We start from the raw sequence: 23,382 nt of genomic DNA, 5'->3' as shown, positions 1-23,382 counted from the left end.
TTTATTCTCTGGGATGACCACACGGTCAGAGGAATTCACAAGTTACAGAGAATATGATAAACAGCACCGTATTTAGCAGTCACGAGCTTGACCCCAGTCACTTAAAGCACGTGCACTTATGCACCCTGACACTGGCCACTCGGCTATGGCGGTCGTGTTTTTTGCGTGTGTATAAAATTCATAATGTTGTAGCTGTATGCTATGTATGCTGTTATATGCCCGTGAAAACAGATTTAAATACTGGTCACTCCTGTTATGTTTATATTTCAACCAGGCTAGTGCAAATAGCTGATAAAATTAAAACTACTCTAGCTTCAGTTTCTAATTAAACTATGTAGATTCTTTAGATTGATTTTCTCCCCCCAAAATTTTTAACTCCGACTGCATAATTTCCAGACAATCAAATATGAAATGAATGTTGTAAATGGAACACCCAATGCCATGTTTATTTTCGCAGAAAATCCATTAACATATCAGATTGAATTAAAAGAAAAAAGTGTGTGTGTTAATATTTAACACGAAGGCATAATAATGCAGTTTAGATAACAAAATAGTTAATAAAAGACTCCATTTCTATCACAATTACGTAAAAGTATGAGGATCATCCTGCTTCCTCTCTATATAATATTTCCTTTTATTTTCTACTTCCTGCAAAGCTATTATAGCGACCATATGATTATTCTGAGTTCAAAACAACTTATTAAAAATCTTTATTTTCTTGTTTCGTTTCCGTGGTTCGGTATCGCACTCTGCCAGTCTCGTCGCGGTACTATAAGGAATTTTCTCCGCCACCTGACCCTCTCTAAGTCCATAATTGACTGTTGATAGATTGCAATAGGTACCCCAATAAGGAAATTCTGAGATAGTTTATTCATGCCACGTGGTTAATCCTGCGTAGACAATTGCAGCTACACGTGGATGTATTTTGGTAACATTAGCCGGTAGTATAATTTCTCCTTTTCATTGTCCTATTTTTATGTCGAGTGGCGATCCATGTTAAGAGAGAGATGGACATGAATAAGGCCGACAATTTGCTAACAAGGATCCTATTGGGAAGTGAGAAAATGACGAAATAAATTTCTCACCAGTTGCTGGCATTGTTTTATTGTTACAGTATTTGGCTGTACTAATATATCAGGCTTACACTGCTTTGAAAGATTGGGGTTGGGTTTTTAATGCATTTCCATAGTGTATTTTGCTGTCACCACCTCAGTCAATTATGGTAGCACATAACACAAATTACAAACCAAAGTAAATTTCCTTCAAATAAAAAATGAAGGCGAATAACTAGAATTAAAAATCAGCTAAACGTTTTACAGGCCTTATTGAATCCAAGCAGCTTCACAATTAAGCTCTAATGAATTGGTTGTTGAGTTACTTATTGACCCAGTTTCGATACTATTGCAATGCGATTCCATCGACAGCTTCTCTTTTAAAGTTACTCGCCACACTTGAAGAACATTTTGAGGTATTTAGTGTTTGTCTTTGTTGGAAGGAGTCAGGTAATGGTTGTCTGCTGAACTTAATTTTGTGAGCTTGCCATAAGCCAAAGCATTCTTCACAACATGACCAGTTTTATGAACCCTGTGTACATTAAAACAAAGATTGATAAGTGACATGACATGACACGACATACATAAACTAACCGCAGTGTCTTTTCTAGATATGATGTCGCTAATGAGTCAAATGGTCTCTGTCCACGCACGCTTCAACGCATACCACAAACCTGTTATCTAAGTGCGAAGTTGTGCTATGAATACGGAGCCACAGTAATAGAAAAAAGAAAATAGGTAATAAAAAATACTTTTCTGGGATCACGTAATATTAACGTGAAGCTATGCTAAGGAGTTTTTCCGATTGCGTGATAACCCTGATCATCGTGTGAAGTGAGGTGAGTGTTGTTGATAGGATTTCACACCACGTCTCATGAATATGTCACTTAATGATAACATGAAGCCTGCGAGTGTCTGCTTACTTTTTGCGATAAAGGGAGGGAGGTATGTTTTGGTGGAAAGAGGAAGGGAAGCAGTTGTATCTAAAATACACGCATTGGAGCAATGTTGTGCTTTCTTCAGACAGTCAGAACATTAGCAGTTATGTCTGGTTGTTAGGAACTTAATGATTATCAGTATAACGTACTCGAAAAATGGTGGCCTAAATTATATATTAATTTGCTTTAATAACAATGATCTATGAACATCTTGAACTGTTGGAAAGTATTCAACGAGATTTTTTTTGGCAACTTCTCATCCAGTGATTGATTTTGCTTGCTGTTTCGTTTTTTCTTTTATTTTTATTATTATTTTTTTGTTTCCGTCCTTGTCTGTAGAAAAAGATCTTTTCGTGCGCAATGTTCATAATCGTTTTTTTATTTTATTTTATTTTTTTTATTATTACTTTCCTTTTCCTTGTTTAGTCTTGTTGTCTTCTTCCCAAGTGTAGCTGTTATTTAATGTCTTCTTGCTGTCCCATAAATATCAACTCAGAAGTGATCCGAATTTTAAATGCAAGCAACTTACAAGTAATTCAGGCGTCGCTTGTGTCAAATTTTTCTTTACCTCCTTGATTTCATTAAAATTGTCTTTTCTCACGATACAGCAAATCAACTCTCGTAAAATTTGTAGATGGAGATGTGCATATGCAGAGCGATTTTTATTCATGATCAATGTTTTAGCATTGAATAACATTTTATACAATTTCCAACTAATAGTTCTCCCCAAGGCTTATTGGTGTTTTCAGATGAATAGATCTGTCTAGACCTTCAGATAATCGCTTGCAAGCATTTGATAGCAGATGTTAGCGTTTCTAAGTACGTTAAAAATATCGATTGCCTATAGACCTAATAGAGGTAGAAGGACCAAGGAGAACCAGTCAAACTCACCGCAAGTGATATAGACATGTTTTTTTTAAAAGTCTTATTCGTGACATTAACTATTTCATTTAACGCGTTGAGTGCCCGTGGGAAATACTATATATATGTGGGACTATGTTTTTGTTATAAAAATGTCTGTAAAGATAAAAACATCAGACACTTCAAATATAGGTAGGATCATGGGCAAATGGCCGTGGACAAATAGGAATTCAGGTCGATCTATCCTAATTTTCTTGCTACAGTTTCTAATGCGCTATTCACACTATCCGTCAGTATCACGATCCAGAAGAGAATATCGGCATAGCGGATTGTGTGAATGGGAAACAAAAGTGGTATTCTTTAGAACAGTGAGAAGTCCACCTTTATTCATTTTACTAATCCCCCTCAGAGCAAGGTGTTTTCAGCTCAGTATCCTGCCGAAATAGATAATGAAAGAATGAGAGAATCTGTTCGAGAATACAAAGAATTGTTTAATTATTTATTATATTCTAACTCTATAATATCGGTGTAAATACACCATAGTTTACCCATAAATTTAACTACATAAGATAAAATCAAACGGCATCGTTTGATTTTATCTCATATTGTGACTGCCTTCACAGGTATTGCACTACTTCGAATAAATAACGCTTCTCTAGTAGAGGAGACTACTGTTATTTATTCTCAGTGGGCACCACCACCCAGACGCGGTTCGGAGCTTGTTGGCTCACTTCATCGGTGGGCGGGCAGGTACCCTGATGATGAAATTAACTCACGGTTGCGAAGTTAATTCCACAATATGAGAGATGCCAAATGGTGAAGATAATGATAATATTTTGAAGACTAAATGCTCAAGGTACCTGGTGTCTCCTTGTGAAGGCAGCCACAATATGAGATAAAATCAAACGATGCCGTTACACTACTTATGCTGTTAAATTTATGTGTAAACTGTAGTGTATTTACATCGATATTATATAGTTAATTTCAACTCATAACGTATTTAATATTCAAATTATTATATCCTAAGTATAAAGCGATTTTAAAGTCTCTTTTCCTACCTCTTCCCCTAACTACATTTAAGTTTGGGCAAAATGCATTTCCTTCATAGGCACCTTAGCGGTATTTAGTACTAGGAAGCGGAACGCCCACTAGTAAAATATCTTATATTTAATATTACCGAACGAATAAACGTGTGACGAATTGTAAAGGGATGCTAGTGCGCTCCGATCCATTCCGGACCCTGCTGGCATATAGATTTTTTATTTTTTTAATTAAGAATACTGCACTGATAACTATAGTACTAACTCCTAACATTTTCGATACATATTCTCAAATATCTTTTAATAAACTCAAATTTTAAAAAAAATTATTTATTACCAAATTAAAGATATGAGTAATAGTTAGGGAAAGAAATATGTATACGTCTGGAATTGATCACGTATACTGGAATAATAAAAATACGCAAGAAACCGTTGTATTCATTTTCCTATTCGTTGAACTGTTATCATGCTGCTTACAATATCCTGATTTACGAAGCCAGGTAATCATTGTCGCAGACGCATCAGTTATGTGATTTCTTATTTAAAAATTAACTCATTAAATTCCGAGTTAATAAACTAGGTTCCTGGTTGAGGCTTTTCGAATGGTGTATGATTTATCTTTGTAGATGCAGAACTCGAGGCCCATATCGTGATTAAACATATATTGAAGAACGGTTTTGAAAATGTACAATATATTCTTTCATTAGTACATATATCTTCTTTCGCAATGAAATGGTGGTTAGCGGTCCCTTTCAGAAGAAAACGAATAGAACCTTGAAATTTGAATGAAGGAAACTGATACAGAAAACACGACTTCTTTTTTTTACAAAAACGATTTTAAGGTATGAATAATTTGGTTTGAATGAAGCTTGTAGATATACAAAAGAATACCACTTAACTTTATACAAAATTAATTTAATTTATTTATTGTAATCTACGTCGGCTAACATCTCTCTTAAAAGTACTGTGCTGAATGCAATCTAACAGTGTGATTTCTATACGAGAAATTTTACCTGAAACGAGTGCTGGATTTAGACATAGCCATGGCTTTAGGCCTCGCTATCCCAGGTGGCCTCTGTTTCTTTTTGTGAGGATAAAAATCTATAATTTCCATATTTTGGGGCTTCGTCATTTCTAATTCCGGCACTGCTTGAGTGGAAGTCAAAGCTTGTTCTATTTACACCTATATGTACTAGATCGCGCTGAGAGTGTCTCCTTGAGTGCTACGAGCAGTTATTTGGGGAGTAGATAACTGTTAGAATAACACAAAATAACAAAAGGAATTCCTTTTTGTTACAAACTTTTGAAGAATCAGAATACAGTTTTTTATATTTAAATATACGTACACAGCGTTTATATTTGTTTTACGTGTATCATGAATTAAATTTTATAAACTTATTTTAAAAATGTAATGCTATATCATCATCAGCCATTTTCAATCCACTGCAGGATGAAGGCTTCTCCAGCAACTTTCCAGTTCCTTCTGTTTTGTGCAATGGCCATCCATTTACTCTACTCACGAAGTCGTGAATTTTATGTGTCCATATCCGTTGTTATATTCCAGGTTTCCTTTTAGCTCCTTTTGGGAGCTAAAAGGTAAACCTGGAATATAACAACACCTCATGTCTTCTTCACAAAACCGTTTAATTTCTTTAGTTTTGATAAGAATGTCCTTTATTTGTGTTTGTTGCCTAATCCATGTTTCTCTTTTTATCTAACAGTGCGATTCCTAATATTCGTTCCATTTTTGCTGCGTAATTTTCAGCTTCTCTTCCATTCTTTTGGTGAATGCCCAAGTTTCACTTCCATAAGTCATGATTGGGAGTATACATGGGTTCATGTACGTAATGAGATATATATATATATATATATATATATAAAATTATATAAATAAGGGAGAGCGCCGCGTGCACTATTTAAAAAGAGAAAGTGTTCTTGTGTATACTCCGGCACAATCACTAGGTCAGAGGAGTTTACATTAATTGTATTGACAATGAACACAATCATTAACCGTAGTTACTAGCCACGTGGGCTTGAACGACGGTTCACTCAAAGCGCGTGTACTTTTGCCCCTCGTGTCTCACCACTCGGTTACGTTACTTAGGAAAAGCATGGAAGAAATCTCTAGGCAATGCTGATTTACGCATCTGTCTCAAAATATATGGCATTTAATGATAACTTATTATTTATATTTGACTTCGAGGGGTAGAATCGAGGAGAAGAGTAATGTTCAGCAACTCATACAATCAATAAAGTGAAAATCCAACCAAATTACCAGAAACCTTAGAATTTGTTTATTCTTTGGATCAACAAATATATCAGACACGGGGATACCAAAGAGCACAGTGCATTAACAGTGTGAAATGGTAGGCGATAGATGAGAGCCTCTTCTGTGTATGTTTTAATCCCTAACCCCTTCACAGGCAAAGAAATAAAGGTAAGGTTCTCCCAGCAGGGAAAGGTTTCGTATAAAGAGTTTCTAAGTACCCGAATGCCCTGACATTGCCTCCAGTATCACCCTTAGGACTAAGTCTTTGTGTTTGTGGTAGCTTGTCGATACACCAAGGTCATTTACGGACAGAGCCTTGGTGACCCCGTCGTATAAATAGCTGCTATCAACATACAGGCACGTTCGTTCATCTCATGGCCAGATGTGGCGAAAATCAGCAAACACCGGCTGCGTCACGTGACCTTTTTTTCCTCTCTTAAACAAAGTTGTCAGTGGAAGTCGGTAGAACAGTAACGAACGCAAGAATGGACCTTTAGGCAAAGCGCGCACAAAAGTCACGCCTCAAGGTACCATTGTGTGGTGTACATGGGCGGGCGTGTTGGTCGCCATTTCTCTGATTCCATGACAATTGATGTGGTGTGGAAAAGTGAAGCTGAGCTTACAGTTGTATCGTGCTCATATAGAAACTACGTTTGTTAGCTGATATTATTGACGCCAGCCCTCCAATAATGTCGGCCTGTAACTACAATAGTCACACTTCCGGTCTGCATCATTTCATCATGCACCCATCTAACGCAATAGAAAATTGCCGTAAACAGAGCTCAATGAAAACTTAGTGATCTAATGCTGGCATTGGCTTAGTAAATAGTTCATAAGCTACACCAGGTAGTCCAACTTTTCTATTGGCTTCCGTGTCGGATGGTATTTGGGAAGGATTATGTGACCGGAAAATCCCCTAGTGATGATATTCGACGTTATGGCTATAAGAAGAGGTCTTTGCCCGGAAGCTTATTGATGTAATGGCTTCCGATCACTGTACGTAATGACTCGTGGGTTCAGTTCGAGTTTACAGGGAGCCAGTAATAATCTGCAATTACAGTACTTTCCAAACATATAACATTATATTTGACGTCACAAAGATATTCAGACGGTTGATTTATTTTCTTTTTGAAAATGTTCAAGAATAAATAAAGATGTTTCAAATAATATGTGAAAGATGTTTCAGATAATATGTGTTCTTGACTTTCCAAGTAAATGCATTGTATACTACAATAAATTATTTTAATTTTCAAAAATATCGCTTTTGCTTAATATCACTTTTACAGTTCTGTATGAATATTTTGTGTTTTGTTCTGTTTCCTTTTCCTTGATCAAATGATTTTTCGTTTTACACTGTTCTAAATTTCTTGACCCCCCTTCCACACAAAAATTCGTCATATGTGCATTGCGTTATGTACGTTCGATTATTGCATAACGAAACTCAGTGGTTGAACTTTTCTGTACTGTGCTCAAGAAGTATTATCTAAATTTCTCCAAGTTCATGTGATAGGTCATGAGTAGGATATGCAGGGATCCTTTAGGGAAGGACGTGTGCACAGGGCTAACCTATCAACGTAAAATTTGGTAGTAAGTCCCTAAGTAGGAGTATTTTACGTTAATCGTGAAATTCTTAAAAGGATCGGAGCGTTCCGAATTTTTAGCGAAGTTTCTTTGGATTAGGGAATAGGAATCGGGTCTAAAACGTTCCCAAAGAACCTTATTGCAACGAAGATTTTCTCTCTCTCTCTCACACACACACACACACACACACACACACACACACACACACACACACACACACACAGCATATATTGATAATATGGTGTTGATAAGACTTTCTTCTTCTCGAGTAATGCCTGACGTAGTCGTGTGGTTAACAGCGAGAGTGCAGTAGCACTCGTTCTTTGAGTGGACTGTGGTTCAAGCTACTGGCTGCTAAATATGATTAATAATTGCATTCATGATTTTATTGTAAACTCCTCTGACCTGGTAGTCGTGCTGGAGTATAAATTAGAATTTTTTTTTAATGCTCGAACATCCGAAACATATACTTCCGCCTATATACGGATTTATGTGGGAAAACTTTGGTGGGGTGTATAAAATCGGAATTCAGCCCAAAATCTTCCCAGAGACTAGGCTCCCCAGTAAAGGCTGGGCATCTGGAAACACGTTAATATTTATTTATACAACCCTAAATATACATGGTAAAAAAAAAAAAAAAAGAGTTATTACATGCGGACGAAGAGACAATCGGTGTTATTTTTACGCATTTGCGAACGCGCCTAAAAAGCAATGCCATTCAGAAGAGCAGTTATCGTATTATCTTTTAATTTTATTATTATATTTCTTTAATCATTCAGAAAACTGCTTGTGTCACTTATAGATGCATGCAGTAACTTTTCAGGCTAGTGAGAAACATATATACATGATTTTAATGAAAGTTTGCACGCTGTATTCTGCCTCTTCGTACTGTAACTGTCGTAACCTCCTAGCGAATATCTATTTTCTGGAATTTTTCCCAGTTCTCTTTTCTAAAGTTAAGGAATTCCACAATTTTTTTAATGAACATTTAAAAAAAAAAAAAAAGAAAGAAAAAAAAGCCTCAGTTCTTCGACTGTTTCCAGAAAAAAAGTGAAAAGGAAGAAAGCGCAATGTTACTTGGACTCTTTTCCTCACTCGATATATACTGATACCTTGAGGCTTTCAAAAATCATAAATCATAAATAATAAATAAAAGAAGAAACACTGATAAACCAACGTAATTAATTTTAAGTAGAATTTGCTGTCCAAAAAAAAAAAAAAAAATTATTCCGACACAAAACCCTATTTCACAATTTGGTGCCGTTTCTAAAATTCCGTGTGCAATCTTGTCAACTGAACGAATAAAAGGCGACTTTTTCATGAATATAACCAGAAAGAATATGAAGGAACTGTTCTTGTTATTCCCCCTTGAAAAAGTAAATAAATGAAAATAATTTTATAAATCATTTGCTATTTCACGTAAAACAATCAACACGAATTATGAATGGTTTCCACCTCCATCGTATACCAGTACTCGTATTGCACCAGTGGCACGCCAACTGCGATCCGCGTGCAAGCCCTTAGGGACCTACTTGATGGATTTTCTGCTCATACGATTAATATTATCGTCAGCAAGGAGTTGCATTCACTTTCGAAAAGTGTGAGCTAGATGGATTCCTCGGTGTTTAACACCAAAAGAAATGACGACTTAATGTGTTCTGTCAGTATGAGCACGAAGAGGACTCCTTGCGAGAGAAGATGAATCTTGGGATCATATTAGCAGTGCCGGATTTGGGTGGTTTGGGGCCCTGGAACAAATATTTTAAAGGCCCTAAAAGATTATTCGGATACCCCTGGACAGTTGCTTTGAGGTCAGTAATTGAATTGCACTGTTCTTGACATTGAGACTCTGTAGAAATTGCGATGTTGAGCATTAGTAAGTTCAACAAAGCCTCCGTAGCCGAGTGGTCAGGAGTGGGAGTGCAGTAGCACACGCTCTTTGAGTAGACCGGGGTTCAAGCCCCTGACTGCTGAATACGGTCGATCTGCCAACCCGCACTGGACCAACGTGGTAGATTATGGTCTATTTCCCTCAGCATGAATTGTTGAGGCTTCCATCCTGCAGTGGGTTGATAATGGCTGCACTTTACTTTTTTTTAAGTTCAACTTTGACTATTACACACCAGAATGCAAACATGAAAGTTCAGTAACGCTTCGATCAAAGAAATCCTATACCCAAGGATCAACCTGGAAAATGCTACTGTATTCTGAAATCATAAAGGAGTGCTTCTGGAGCATTGTCTGGAGAGAGGAGAAACACTGATATGTGACAAATACCATGTGTGCTTCTGAATCATTTAAAGGCAGCAGTTCGAAGTAAACTTATCCTTAGGCGTGTGCCTGTAACGTGATAACGCTCTTCCCCACACCGATCATTGAAGTATTACCGCATCCTTCATATTTAGGCTTAGTTTTATGTGGTTATCGCCTTTTTTTTTTTTTTTTTTTTTTTTTTTCAGCCAATAAAAGACGTATTAAGAGGATGTTGAAGGACGTAGTGCAGCGTTGGAGGAAGTGTGTATGTGTATCGAATATGAGGGATGCATTGAAGAATCACATGCATAGTTTCCTTGCAGTTTGTGAAATATAGCTTTCATTTAACTTCGCAGTTTTTATTTGAATTCTCTTTGTATTCACAGAATGCATAGGGGTGCTCCGTAAAGATTTAGTACCATTTCCTCTTTACCCTAAGATAAATGAATTTTAAAACAGAAATAATATAATATTCATATTTTATATTTGCTAAGTACACCAAGCTAACAGCGATAGCTCCTCCTTTAACCCTCAGAATAGCCTCGAGTCGTCAAGCCATTAATTCCAGGAGATGTAAAAGTGTGCCAAAGGGTGGGGCTGATGCTGACTCGACCACATCCCGCAGTTGCCTCAGATTGGATGGGAGCGAGTCCTTGTCGTGAACAGCTCGTCCCATCTCATCCCACAGTTATACCCTCAAATATCTCAGCTGCCATACCAAAGTATTAAGAGAACGCCAATAGTGAAATTGCAGATTCTGCCCCGCTGCGAGATTCACGAATGGCCCCTCGTGCTCTTTAATACGTATTCCAAACCAACCAGCTGGGTCCCTTGAACTCCCCCTGCGGTGGAGTTCATGGCAGTATAGTAGTTTTGGCACTGTAGAATGCACTAATAGCACTTAGATCCACCTTTCGTGATGACAGACGACGAATCTGTGTGCCATGGATTTGACTAGGAATTTCAGTCGTTTGAGAATGACTTTAGATTCTACACATTCGTTGGTTGCTGAGACTACCTCGGATGCGTGTGATTCAACCGATTCTCGATGGAATTCATGTCTGGTGACGGCGCATGCAGCATTGTCAGGTATTTTGGTATTCATGGTATATTTCATTGGGACCAGGGGTACCAGTCGAGGTATTTCACGAAAATATGACTCACGCCATTACGTCAGCAGCCTGCGCTGCCTGTAGTATATAATAGAATGGTTTCAGTGCTTCAAGTTATTTTCTCCATTTGCGCACTCTTCCATCGGTGCTGAAAGGAGTAAATCAGGACTGATCAGACCACGAATTGTATCGCGTTCTTGGCATCAGGCCCTCGTAGGTAGCACAGTTGGTATATTCATCGTCCCCTCCACACCACGTGGAAAAGATCTAAGTTCAAATCCCCTCAATGTCGTGAGGAATTTTTATTGGTCTTTTTCACAATGTGGCTGAGGTAAGGTAGTCGGTCTAAGGCGAGGGTAGTGTGGTTTTTTCTCCCGGAAACTGATGTGCCTAAACCCAAAATTAACCTGGCATCAGCACAACTCACTCTTATTTTCCTGTTGGTATCTGAGATCAGTGGCGGTTCCCTACTTCCGTAGTGCATTGTTTATCGGGTGATTCGCATGGAGAGAGTACTGATACCCTTTCCATGCGAAGAACCCTACAAAGTCTTATGATGTTTCCGCATTAAAAGCAGAAGTAAGGTAATGGAGAAAGTGCTCCTTCAAGGACTTTCTCCATCACCTTACATTTTTCACCATAGTTACGGATGCTGACGAATGTTTTTTCTATAGCTGAATGGTCAAACGCGGGGTGCAGTAGTACACGCGCTTAAGGAGATGTAAATTCACCGTAGTTTGTATTCTCTCTATTCTTGTACATAGGGACAGCCACATAGGGCCTCCAAGGCCCTATGTGGCTGTCCTGAAGTATAAACAGAATATTTGTTTATTTTTCTAATCCTTAAGGACTCGATTGATATCAGTCTTTGAACATTCAAGTATTCTAATTTGGACACTATATAGTCGACCACACGCCTTCATAATGCTTTCCAGCACATTCCATGTGTGCTGGAAAATGAAACATGTAAAAGTGCGGATTGCTGACAAGAGTTCAATAATTTTCGAAATGTTGATATAAATTAATAAAATTTGCTACGAAAGTACGAAGTGCTTTTCTCTATAGAGGACAACTCGGTACTGTAACTAAGTGGTTAAACACGAGGATTCAGCATACACGCGTATTTAGCATTCACTTGGGACCGTGATTTGATCCTGTGGCCATCCCGGAGTATAACCAGAGATGTTACAGGGTGTTCCAAAAAGACCTGGCCCATTTCATAAATTCATTACAAAAAGAAAGAACGAATAAAAAAAAATTACAGCCATCGATAGAACAATTTAAAAAAGTTTTTTTACCATATTATAGGTGACACGTCACACGCGAGAGTAGTGTAAGCTAAAATGGCGTCTCCTCAACAGAAGGCTCACATATGGCATGTTCATCGAGACGAAATTTAACGTTGAAACTCGAAGAAATTATCAAACAAAATACAGACAACAGCCACCATCTCTTACTAGTGTGAGTGGCATTGAAAGTTTATAGAAACGATAAATATCGATTTAAAAAAAAAAAAAAAAAAAAAAAGGTATGGACGTACTAGCACAAGTGCCGAAGGTTTGGAATGAGTACGGGGAGCGTTTGTTAGACGTCTTCCAAATCAATCAGACCTGCCTCCAGGGATCTTCAGGTACCAAGTTGAACTGTACGCAGAGTCCTGCGCAAACGTTTAAAGCTCTGCAAGAGTTTTGAATTTTCACTGAATATACTTCACTCTATTGATAGCGGCGAAAATTTTCATAAGCAGGTCGTGTTTTCCGATGAGTCCACATTCCACGTTTCGGGAACAGTGAGTAGGATTAATGATTGAATTTGGGGCTCAGAAAATCCACACGTTGTACGAGAATTGGAACGGAGCGGCGAAAAGGTGAATGTTTGGTGTGGATTTTTTCATGATCGCGTAATTGACAGTTTCTTCTTTCATGAACAGACTGTGAATTCGAACACTTACTTGGATATCCTTGAGATTACGCCTTCCCACACTGGAAGAACAACCTAACGTCTTTTTCTAGTAAAATCGCGCGGCGCGCCTCCACGTTAGGGTTTTTACAGTACGCAGTTCGCTTTATATGGAATTTCCAGGCCGTTGGATTAGCCATGATAGTCCCATACCTTGATCAGCACGATCAGCCTATTACACTTTTTTTCTGTTGGGCTATGTGAAAAATATGATGTACAGAACGAAGGTACACACCGTTGTGGAACTGTAAACGAAATCGAAGCTGCTGTAGCGACTATTGATCCCGGCATACTGGCCTGTACTTGGATGGAGATCGAATATCGACTAGACATTATTCTTGCTATAAAGGGTTTCATGTGGTAATTTATTAATATGGTAAAAAAAAAAAAAAAAAAAAAAAAAAATTAATTTTGAGCTGTTCTATCGATGGTTGTACATTTTTTAAAATTAACTTGTTTTTCTTTTTGTAATAAATTTATGAAGTTGTCCAAGTCTTTTTGGGACACCTTGTATTTCTAAAATATGCAAATCAGTTCACGTCTATCTGAAAATCAGTATTCAGCAGTTATGTTGCCCACCTTATTAAAAGGTGTGATTATCCCCGACAGGAACACTCACAATGAGCTCTTATGATAGCAGTGAGTGGCTTAGTGTTACTGAAATGCACTTCCAGGAGAGCAGTTTGTGACACGTAGGATTCTGGGAGGTGGTTGACGACTAGAAATACTGATTGGCATTCTTAATCTCCCCGCCCTCGAAGGCTTCAGACATAAATTCCATTGATTACGTATGGGATGATAAGAAGACAAATTTGGAGTCGTCAACCATCTTCCACACACTTATAAGTGAGTAGTTACAACGTGATCGCCTGATAGAGTGCGCTTCAGTACTACCCGTGAACACTTTTGTTAAAGCATTAGATCCCCATTGTGTGTGTTAACTGGCTGTCAGGGGTAATCACACCCCCTCACACCTGTAAAAATTTGCAACTTTCTTTGCTAGATACTCATTTTTTAGATATGCATTTTGTAATTGCGTATTTGAGAAATGGCCCTGTTTCTGGTATTTTTCAAAATGCTACACTGTTCAACTATCTTCATTTCTAACTATTGATTTGTGTTATTGCATCAGAAATCTTTGCATAATTTGAGCTTTTATTTTAAAAAAAAGACGTCTAACGTTTCGTACTATTAAGTAAATACTGTATAAAGTAAAATTCCAGCTTTACGAAATATGTTTCGAAATATTTTTTCTTTCAATTTTAACTCTTCATTTTAATCAAATAAATTGACCTATTTGATATTTTTTGTATAAGAAACAAAACTATCAATCGAATATAATAAAATCATGATTCCGTTTATACAAAATATTTCTTGCATGTCACTTCTGTCTTCTTGACTAGGCTCTTCCATCTTTCGTTGTGGGGGGGTGGATGGATCGAATAAATTCAAAGCAGAACTAGACAAATCCTTGGAGGGTATGGATTGCTGAACTGTTTTTTTGTGTGTGTGTGTTTGTTGATGCTATATAAGCTTGTTTTCTTGCATCATTTGCCATTACTACTGCTGCTACAAATATTCTAACATGATGCATGATAAAATGAGGAAATTGTTTCATTACTAAATACTGAAACAAATCACACAGAAATTTAGATAATGAATATATACCACAGAAAGCAGCAGTCAGTAAAGTTTAGCGCAGTACTGGTTGCTACTAGACGGACTCACTCGCGAGAATTGAATAAGAACCAATTGGCGTTTTTGAGGAAAGTAGGGAATGTTGCAGCAGAAAGAAAGACTGCGAATGGCAATTATTTTAAAAGCTCTATAAGAATGCATAATATATAATGTGCAAATAATAAATACAAATTACTGTGAATTATTTTGTTTCTCTTTTATATGAAGATTTAGAATTAATTATCCGAAAAAATGGACTATTCGGTCTCAGTTGTTTCAGATAACTAAGATTCTGCTGTTATTGCTTACGGTGTGGTTTATGCGGGAATTATCTAGTAACTTTCGTGACCTCAACTCTTTCTGCATTATTTTTACGAAGCTTAAAAATTGAACATCTTGGAGATTTATAGCAACTATTTAAAAATCTACTGGGATCTAAGTAAATTAACTATATTTTAGAGTTCGTTTATAAGCCTTTGCACAAGGTTCTTCCCATTTTGTTAAACAATGTGTATTTGTGTGTTGTTATACTTTCGAAATTATTGGGATAATTTATACCACTTCAGAATATAATAATAATATATTTTATATTTTACCTTGTGTAAAATATAAAAAATTGAGAACACAGTTAATGTGTCCAGTTAAGCACAAAATATTGCATTACATAATATTTAGGATTGTTATATTGTAACAAAATACAAAAATTTAATTAATTCCTATTTTCCCCTTTTTTAAATTAATAGTCAGTTATAATTCGTCACTATACCATTATTCACCTTAACTTCAATCTGATTGGATAACGTTATTCGACAGTTTATTACCTATTTAAGATTGATGCTAAGGTGAAGAGTAATATGGTGATAACGTGGCCGCCGTTAAGAAGGGAGCGGATACTTCGTAACAAATTTCATCATCATGGGATAGAGGACAAATCCCTTTTTTTTTTTTTTTTTTGTATTTTAATAATTCACTCACCAAGTAAGTCTACACCCATTTGGCACTCTGGATACCTGTCAGTGATGACCCACTTGGCACTCTTCATACCTGCCAATGATAAACACTTTCTTACAATCACGATAGGACGTTTGTAGAATCTTGAGAAATGCTAAGTTATAGAAAGAAAGGTGCGGGTGACTTAGATTTATGGTGTTAAAGACATAAACTGCAGCAATTTGACAATATGAACAACGAATAGTTTTTGTAATATGGAAACCGCATGAAAGTTTCACATTGTTCTAGAGACTTAGCTGTCTTCTCTTTAATCCCCCAAGGGATTTTTTTTTGTATCTTGCATGACGTGTGTATATGTTAGCGCGTAAAGAACAGGCTTTTTTTCTCTTAAATTTTAAATATCTGAATGTAGTTCACTGTATATTATCATTCCCTGTTACTTTTTTTTTTTTTTAAATTACATTAACGAATTGCTAATATTGTCAAATAATGGCGTTTCTAGTAGTATTAAAAATCACATATATTATTTCAGTACATGAAGAAATTTCATCATAACCAAAAATATAAATACTTCTGTAGTTAACTTTTTGGTTCCTTATAGAAAACTACAGTAATGGTTAAAAAAAAACAAAAAAAACCCTAAAATTATTATCATTTTTCAAAATTATTTTTGCTATTTACACATTTCTGATATACACCAAAAGAAATGGAAGCCGGAACACCACGAAAGAGTGGTCCGATTTTGACCAAAATTGTTAATAATATTAAGGAGGGATTAGGAGAATATATTAATTTTTTTTGTGAATTTCATTCGGTATTAAAAGAAATGCAACGTTATTTTTGAAAAAAAACAACGTTATATCTCTTTTAATACCGAATGAAATTACTGGATTTTTTTACATGAAAATTATAAAATTTTCGAAAGTTTTGATTAAAATTTATTGTATTCTTTGAATAATGCCTAGGAGGAGACAAATTTTCCGTATGTTCAACTGACATGCTTACGGGTAGTTAGCCTAAGAGAGAGCGGAATGTCGTTCCGCGATATTACTGAACAAGTTGGACGAGAGTTGTCTACGGCTCATCGATGTTGGATGCACCGAGAAGAGAAAGGCCCACATGTTCGAAAACCAGGAACAGGACGTTCCAGAAGTTTCGAAAAAAGGAATGACTAGGTATATGACGGATGAGTTTGCCGAACAGGTCAGCCGCTTCTACCCAGATTAAGAGTGTTCAGTGTTCCCACGTGACCTTCGCACAATTCTCAGTCGTTTGCTGATAGGGGGGGGGGAGTCTGCGATTTCTAGTCCCATTGAACTGTTTACCTCTCATTGCTGTCCATCCTCGTGAACGTTTTCATTGGTGTCGTGCACGGGTCGATTGTAGGCCAGAATGGCGTCCATCACTCGCACCGAGCCGTTTCGGCCTATTTTTTTACGCCAAGGTTGAGGGTTAGACGACCTCCGAGGGTGAGGGAAGAGTAGACTGTATAAGTGGGAAGAGAGACACACACACACTACACGTTGCTAACTCCCAGTGTTAATGGTTTGGGGAGCCATCGGGTATGACATAAAATCAACTCTCGTGTTTGTGGAAGGCAGTATGACAACTCAGTATTACGTTCAAAATGTCACTAAATCATTGGTCATCTCCCCCCCCCCCACCTTTTGGGATTATGGGTATTGCGACGTTATAATAGATAGTGCCTATCCACATGTCACCAACATTGCCAGATGGCTCTTCAAGACGTGAATCGAATATAACTGAAAGGCACCTAAATTTGATACTTGCACGACATAAGGCAAGATGACGTCCAGCACTTTTTGCAGGCCACAGTTAGCCATTGTATGTATGATTAATATCAGATGTGAGCTCACACCTGATATTAATTTTCAACAGTGTAAACATTTTTCATTACTATCTCAAATAAAATTTATTTTAATTCAATTGAATATTTAATCATTATTCCTGTAATCCCTTTGGCATTATCACAAACTTTGGTGAAAATTTTAGCGTTTCGATTTTTGTTTTCTGTAGTGTACAAGTATACAAGGTATTTCAATTAAAAAGCACGGGGAATAATATACCCGGTGCCTTTTAATTGAAACATTTTGCTTATTTTTAGGTTTAGGTAATTTTTCTTTTTCAATGTTTTTATTATATTTTGGCTGAAATATTTGAATTTGATGTTAAAATTGGACTAACTATTACACTTCAAAGTTGTAATACGATTTCTAAACTTAAAATTTGCCTATTATCTGTTTTTATCTCAATGGGAAAATTGTTTCCCATTGAGATATATATATATATATTAAAAATGTATATATTTCTGCTTTAACTTTAAGCAACTTTCCTGTAAGCATTTCAATACCATGTTTATAAAATTTCTTTGGCTTTAAAGCAAACATTGCGGGCAAACACTTTGGACAGCTTATAATTTTCTTTCCCATTGAGATAGCGTTGCATACTTTTGAACAGGTGATAATTTCATGGCGCGCGGTCTGCTGAATAAGGAGGATGTGAATCATTTCCCCCTCCTAACAAAGCTCCTAGGTTCTGAACCGCAATAGTTCAAAACAAACCATGCTTTGAAATCTCACTAAAAACAGCAAAATCTTTCTGAATGTGGAGACCACCTCTTTGCTGTGGTGTACCAGATTCTGCATCACTAATATCAATGATGCTTAACATTGTGATAACTCACCATTTTTTATCTCATTAAATAGTTGATTCGAAACAGTTCTTGAAGTTCGTGAGAATGCAGTGAAATGCAGATGTTTACCCAGTCTCTAAGATTGTCCCAGCATAGTTTGTGAATAGGGGTCTCTAGTCCTGAGGTTCGTATTTGTAATACGGTACCCTTTCTTTCATCAAATGGTATTTTTTTTTTTTTTTTTTGCTAGCTTCTGATGTATTATCCAGGCTACCTGGTTGTGTCTGTGAGTGTACTCCGTCTGGGCGGCGCCTCCGGGTGGGAAGGAGCAGCAGAGCGTTGCACACGCTTCTTGATTAGACCGGGGTTCGAGCCCGTCACCACCAAATACGGAGGATGCGGAAAGGTCAGGGAATGACCACCGCATATCCCGGAGCAATATGGCCTTAGTTGCTAATGCTCCTAAAAACCAAATAACAACAATAACTCCGTCTGGGTGATCACCCTGCATTCAGCAGAGATGTGCTGGCCATTGTTTCTCCGGTCATGTGGCATTGTCGAAATTCGTTATCTGCCACTCCGACATCCTTGGTAATGTATTCCTGTAGTTCCTGTTATTAATTACCTGGTGTTGGATGGCGAGCATGAATCATTCCGTCTCGAGGAAGATTGTCTTGCTCGTCAATCATGGGTTGAAATTCATGTTATTTGAGTAGTCTTGATGAACGTTATTGTAGTGTTTGCCATGGAGTGCCTTATTCGCCCATCTTTCTGCCTTTGTTTCTTCTGCCTGTGTCAGTTAGGCCTTTTCCTTTTTTTTTTTTTAAACACTGCGTAGTGCGTGCTATTCGTCTATCTTTCTTATGGCTCGGTAAATTAGCTCATTGTTTTCCTGGAAGTAATTCTGCATGCTTTTAATCGCCTTCTTCTCTTGTTCGATGAAGTAATTCATACCCTCCCTCTTCTTCTCTGGCTATAGTCAGTCTCTCGATGGCCGACTTCGAGTGGCGTTGGCGGCTCTTGGTCACCATTATCCTTTTCGATCTCATAATCTCCTCCAGCTCTGTGTTGGTCTAATCTGTATTTCCGAAGGAGTACATTAGTCTCTGTACTAATGTACTCCTGTTGGTCTAATCTGTATTTCCGAAGGAGTACATTAGTACAGAGACTGCGTAAGTGTTTATGGCTGTGACCATGTTCCCAGCATTCAGCTTTGATTTTAGCAGGATCCTCAGTCTCTGGTGGTATTTCTAATTCAGGCGGACCTTGATCTCTTCGTGTTCTATGTTATCTATTTAGTCTTGATGGAAGTTATTGTAGTTATTGTCGCTTTGTGTTCTAACTGGTGAGACTGCATTATCCTCAGATATTTCTAGGTCTTTCGCTCTGTAATGGCTTCAGTCTCTTCACCGACATTCATCTGGTAGTTTCGTCCGATTGGATTTCTCTGATGCAATCTATGGGTCTTGAATTTGTTTTAACCCAAATTGCATCCTGAAGTCAGTGCTGAACTCTTCGGTAATCTTGTGTAAGTGTTGGAGTTGATTCTCGGTTGCGGCATAGAGTTTGGCGTCATCAGGTGAGAGCAGGTGTACAGGCTTTTCCTTCCTTCTTTTAGGGTATATCCATGCTTGCTGTTATTGAGCATGGTGGACAGTGGGCTGAGTGCTAGCCAGAACCATAGTGGGCTCAGGGCATCTCCCTGGACGATTCCTCTTCTGATGGGGGATTGGCCTTGTCGTGATATTCTCAGCCTTGATGGTGGTCATCCATTTCGCCATGGTTGCATCTAGGAAGTATATCATTGTCGGGTTGACTTTGTAGATCTTCAGTATCTCTGTCAGCCAGGTATGAGGTAGAGAGTCAAAGGCCTTGCGATAGTTGACGTAGCTGTGTAGAAGTTGCGATGCTTCTTGTAGGCTTTCTTCATAAGTGCTGCATCAGTGGCCAGTTGCTCTTTGCATCCTTTGCTCATCTGCTTACATACCTTTTGCTGCTCGGCCATGATGTTCTCGCTCTCCAGGTGGTCTGATATCTTCTTAGTTTTGAAGCTGTTCAGGATCTTGTACATTTCCGGGAAACAGTTGATCGGTCTGTACTTTACTGGGTTTGTGGTATCTTTGTTAGCCTTCAGATAGGTGATTCCATGAATCAGAGACTCTGGGATTGTGTCAGTCTGCCTTATAATTTGAGTGTACTGCTCTGTTAGGTGCTTGTGTGCGCGCGGAAGTGAGCTTCTTGTATCAATAGTTGTGGATGTTAGTTATTTCTGGGGTTCGCCAGCTGTGGGACTTCTTGATCAATTGTTGTACTTCTTCCTACCGAATTTCCCATTCTCTCATTTCATGTCCTTGGTTTTCTTCCGTTATAGGTCTATCCAGGGTGCACTGACGTTATGGCTAACTTCGCTGCTCTACTGGTTACCCCGTAACTCCTCGAGTGACTTCTGATCAGGGGGTTCATTAATCTCATTTTCCTCTTGTCCAGTGTTCCTTTAGAAGAATCTCTGGTTTTCTGTGAACGTTGCCTTCCTTGAGGATGGTTCTTACTTTTCTGAACAGCTTTGTACTTCTGTTATCCGTTTGGTACCGGGTCTTTTGGTCTATCTTACTCTTAGCTCTTTTATTATGTAGTCTCCCCTTTCCTAGGCAGGGTTTTTTTTTTTTTTTTGTCTGGTTTCTCTTCCGTTCATCCTTGGCTGCTATAAAGGCAGAGTAAATGGTTGTTCGGATGGTGTCTAGTTCTATTTCGTTGTTGCTGTTGAGGTAATCCGGTATTATTCGCTGATTGAGGTGGTCTGTGACTTGAAAGAGGATTCTGTTTGGTCTCTGTCTCGGTAGGTGTGAGTCATTGTGGGGTCCATTCCCTTGAATTCTTCTATGGCCTTCCAGTCTGCCCTCGTTAGCAGCACAACTGGTAGAATCGTTGTCCTCCCGACACCTGGTAGAAAAGACCTGAGTTCGAGTCCAATCGATGACGTGAGGAATTTTTATGGGCCTTTTTTTACAACTTGACTGAGTTAGTCGGCTCAGGCGATGGTAACACGGTTTTTAGTTCCGAAAACTCGGGTTTTTCGTCCACGAAATAGAAAATCGACCACAGAACACACGCAATTCACAAGACAATGTACATGGAGCAATGTGGCCTTAATTGCTGATGCTCCTAAAACCCCACTACAACCATCCTTTACTTTTCTTCTATTCTAGATATCGCAACCTCCTCCTCTGCTCCTGGTTGTAGTCCTACTTGCTGTTCCTCCTCCAGTTCTGGTTCGGTTGTGTACATATTCTTCGTAGTTGGTAGATAGCACATTTCTTGCTTGATTTTTTCCAAGTGTGCAGGAGCTATAGGTTCTTCGTGACGAGTCCGTCGCTGTTCGGTGATCTGAACAGTCTGGAACCGTTCCAACCACTTGGTGTGTGTGTAGTTTCGTCCTATACTTTGTCATGTCGGTCTCTAGCTTCGTTACTGCGTAGTATCCTTGCAGTAGTAGTTGCGTAGTGCTAACAATCGTTTAATTAAATGTAGTTTATTATTATTATTTTATGTTCCATGCAATTTAAAATTTAATTATCGGAATTCCCAAGATATTTTATTTTAAAAAAAAATGGATTCCGCCACAAGTTTGAGAACAATTGCAATAATGAATACTGATTTTTTACTTTAAAGGGTTTGTTTCTTTCTCAACATTTCATATGGTTCAGTGCACTTGCTCTGCTGTTCACCAATTTGCAACTGCGTTGACACCACAATTGGTGGCAAGGGATATCATTAGATAAGGGCAGGGGTGCACACTTCCTTCCTTTGTTATCCTTCGCCAAAGACAGAGAAAGGCAGTAGATGAATGCTAATTTGTAGCTTATTTTGTCAGCAAATACAAGATGAACGTTCTGTATAGACCATGTCACCTTTATTCCTCTCCTAGTCAATTAATAAGTACAGTGTGCCGGTGGTGAAGCAGAACTAATGCATTCTCTTTCACAGGGACACGAAATGAATTGATAAAACATTTACAAATGCGACAGCTTATCGTTACTTTTACAATTGCATACATTTGTTTATATTTTCAGTTTATATTTGCGAGTGGTTTAGCAGATAAGTGATTTTCGTTCACTGCGCTGTTTCTCACTTGTCTATTGATGTAATATATTAATTATGACATTATTTAAAAGCTATATTGCATACTGATAAAAATTGTATGGAATGAACACCCTTATACCAAAACTGCTGTCCATGGGTGAATATTTTTTATTAAACTGGTAAATAAATAAAAAATTTCCATACTATTCCTTCATTATTAAGCTACATTTCAACGTCAGTTATTCAACAGTGATTTTCATAAGATATTGAGACATATCAGTCTGATTATAAATTATTGCTATATGTTGAAACCGAGTTTGTATTTACTAAAAGACAAATTACGCTTTAATCAAATTTGGGGAGGGGAGAAAAACCCTTTATAAACAACAACATTATTACTGCCTGACTCCTTGAGTTGGCAGGTATAACCTTTAAGATAAGTATATAATTTCATAGAAAATAAACATGCTAGAATTTGACACATATATTACGTATAACAATCAGCATTGATTAATTAAAGAATTGCGCTAGTCCAAAGAAACGGCTCAAGAATTCAAATGCATTTAATTATTTTTGTGCTAATATTTTAACGAAATTTTCCCTTGTCGGATTCACTAACTTAGATTCTGGATGATTACATAGTGAAGTTTTTCTTATGTATTACATCAGAAGAACTCTCTCGGCTGGGGCGGGGGGTAATATTGCTGTTCTTCCACACCTCGTGCAAAACGCTTGGATTCGAATCCCGTCAAAAACGAGATGAATTTTTATGGGCTTTTTCACACTGATGGCCAAGTTATGAAAAACTTGGGTTTTTCATCCATAAAAATTGGCAAACCGACTATAGAATGCGTGACATTTACAGATACAGTACAGTTAGACCTTGGAGCCTTAGTTGCTTGGACGCAAGAACAACAAGCGTAACAGAATTAGCTGAAGAATTTTCACTCGATTAT

The 23,382-nt window shown here is 37.7% G+C and overlaps 1 protein-coding gene across 2 annotated transcripts in view; it reads right to left on the bottom strand.

The window, feature by feature from the left end:
- LOC150084743 (homeobox protein OTX2-like) overlaps positions 1-23,382 on the bottom strand; it is a 193,360-nt gene that overhangs the window by 102,768 nt on the left and 67,210 nt on the right. Inside the window, exon 2 of one of the 2 annotated variants that reach the window (XM_090375479.1) lies at positions 15,718-15,786. The exons of the other annotated variant lie outside the window; for it this stretch is intronic. Coding sequence (XP_090231605.1) covers positions 15,718-15,786 — 69 coding nt within the window. The remainder of the gene's footprint in view (positions 1-15,717; positions 15,787-23,382) is intronic. 2 annotated transcript variants of the gene reach the window in all.

Source organism: Mastigoproctus giganteus, chromosome 6 (genome assembly GCF_048544385.1).
Source record: "Mastigoproctus giganteus isolate SK-2022 chromosome 6, ASM4854438v1, whole genome shotgun sequence".
Taxonomy (NCBI): domain Eukaryota; kingdom Metazoa; phylum Arthropoda; class Arachnida; order Uropygi; family Thelyphonidae; genus Mastigoproctus; species Mastigoproctus giganteus.
This window is presented reverse-complemented; position numbering and strand designations above follow the sequence as displayed.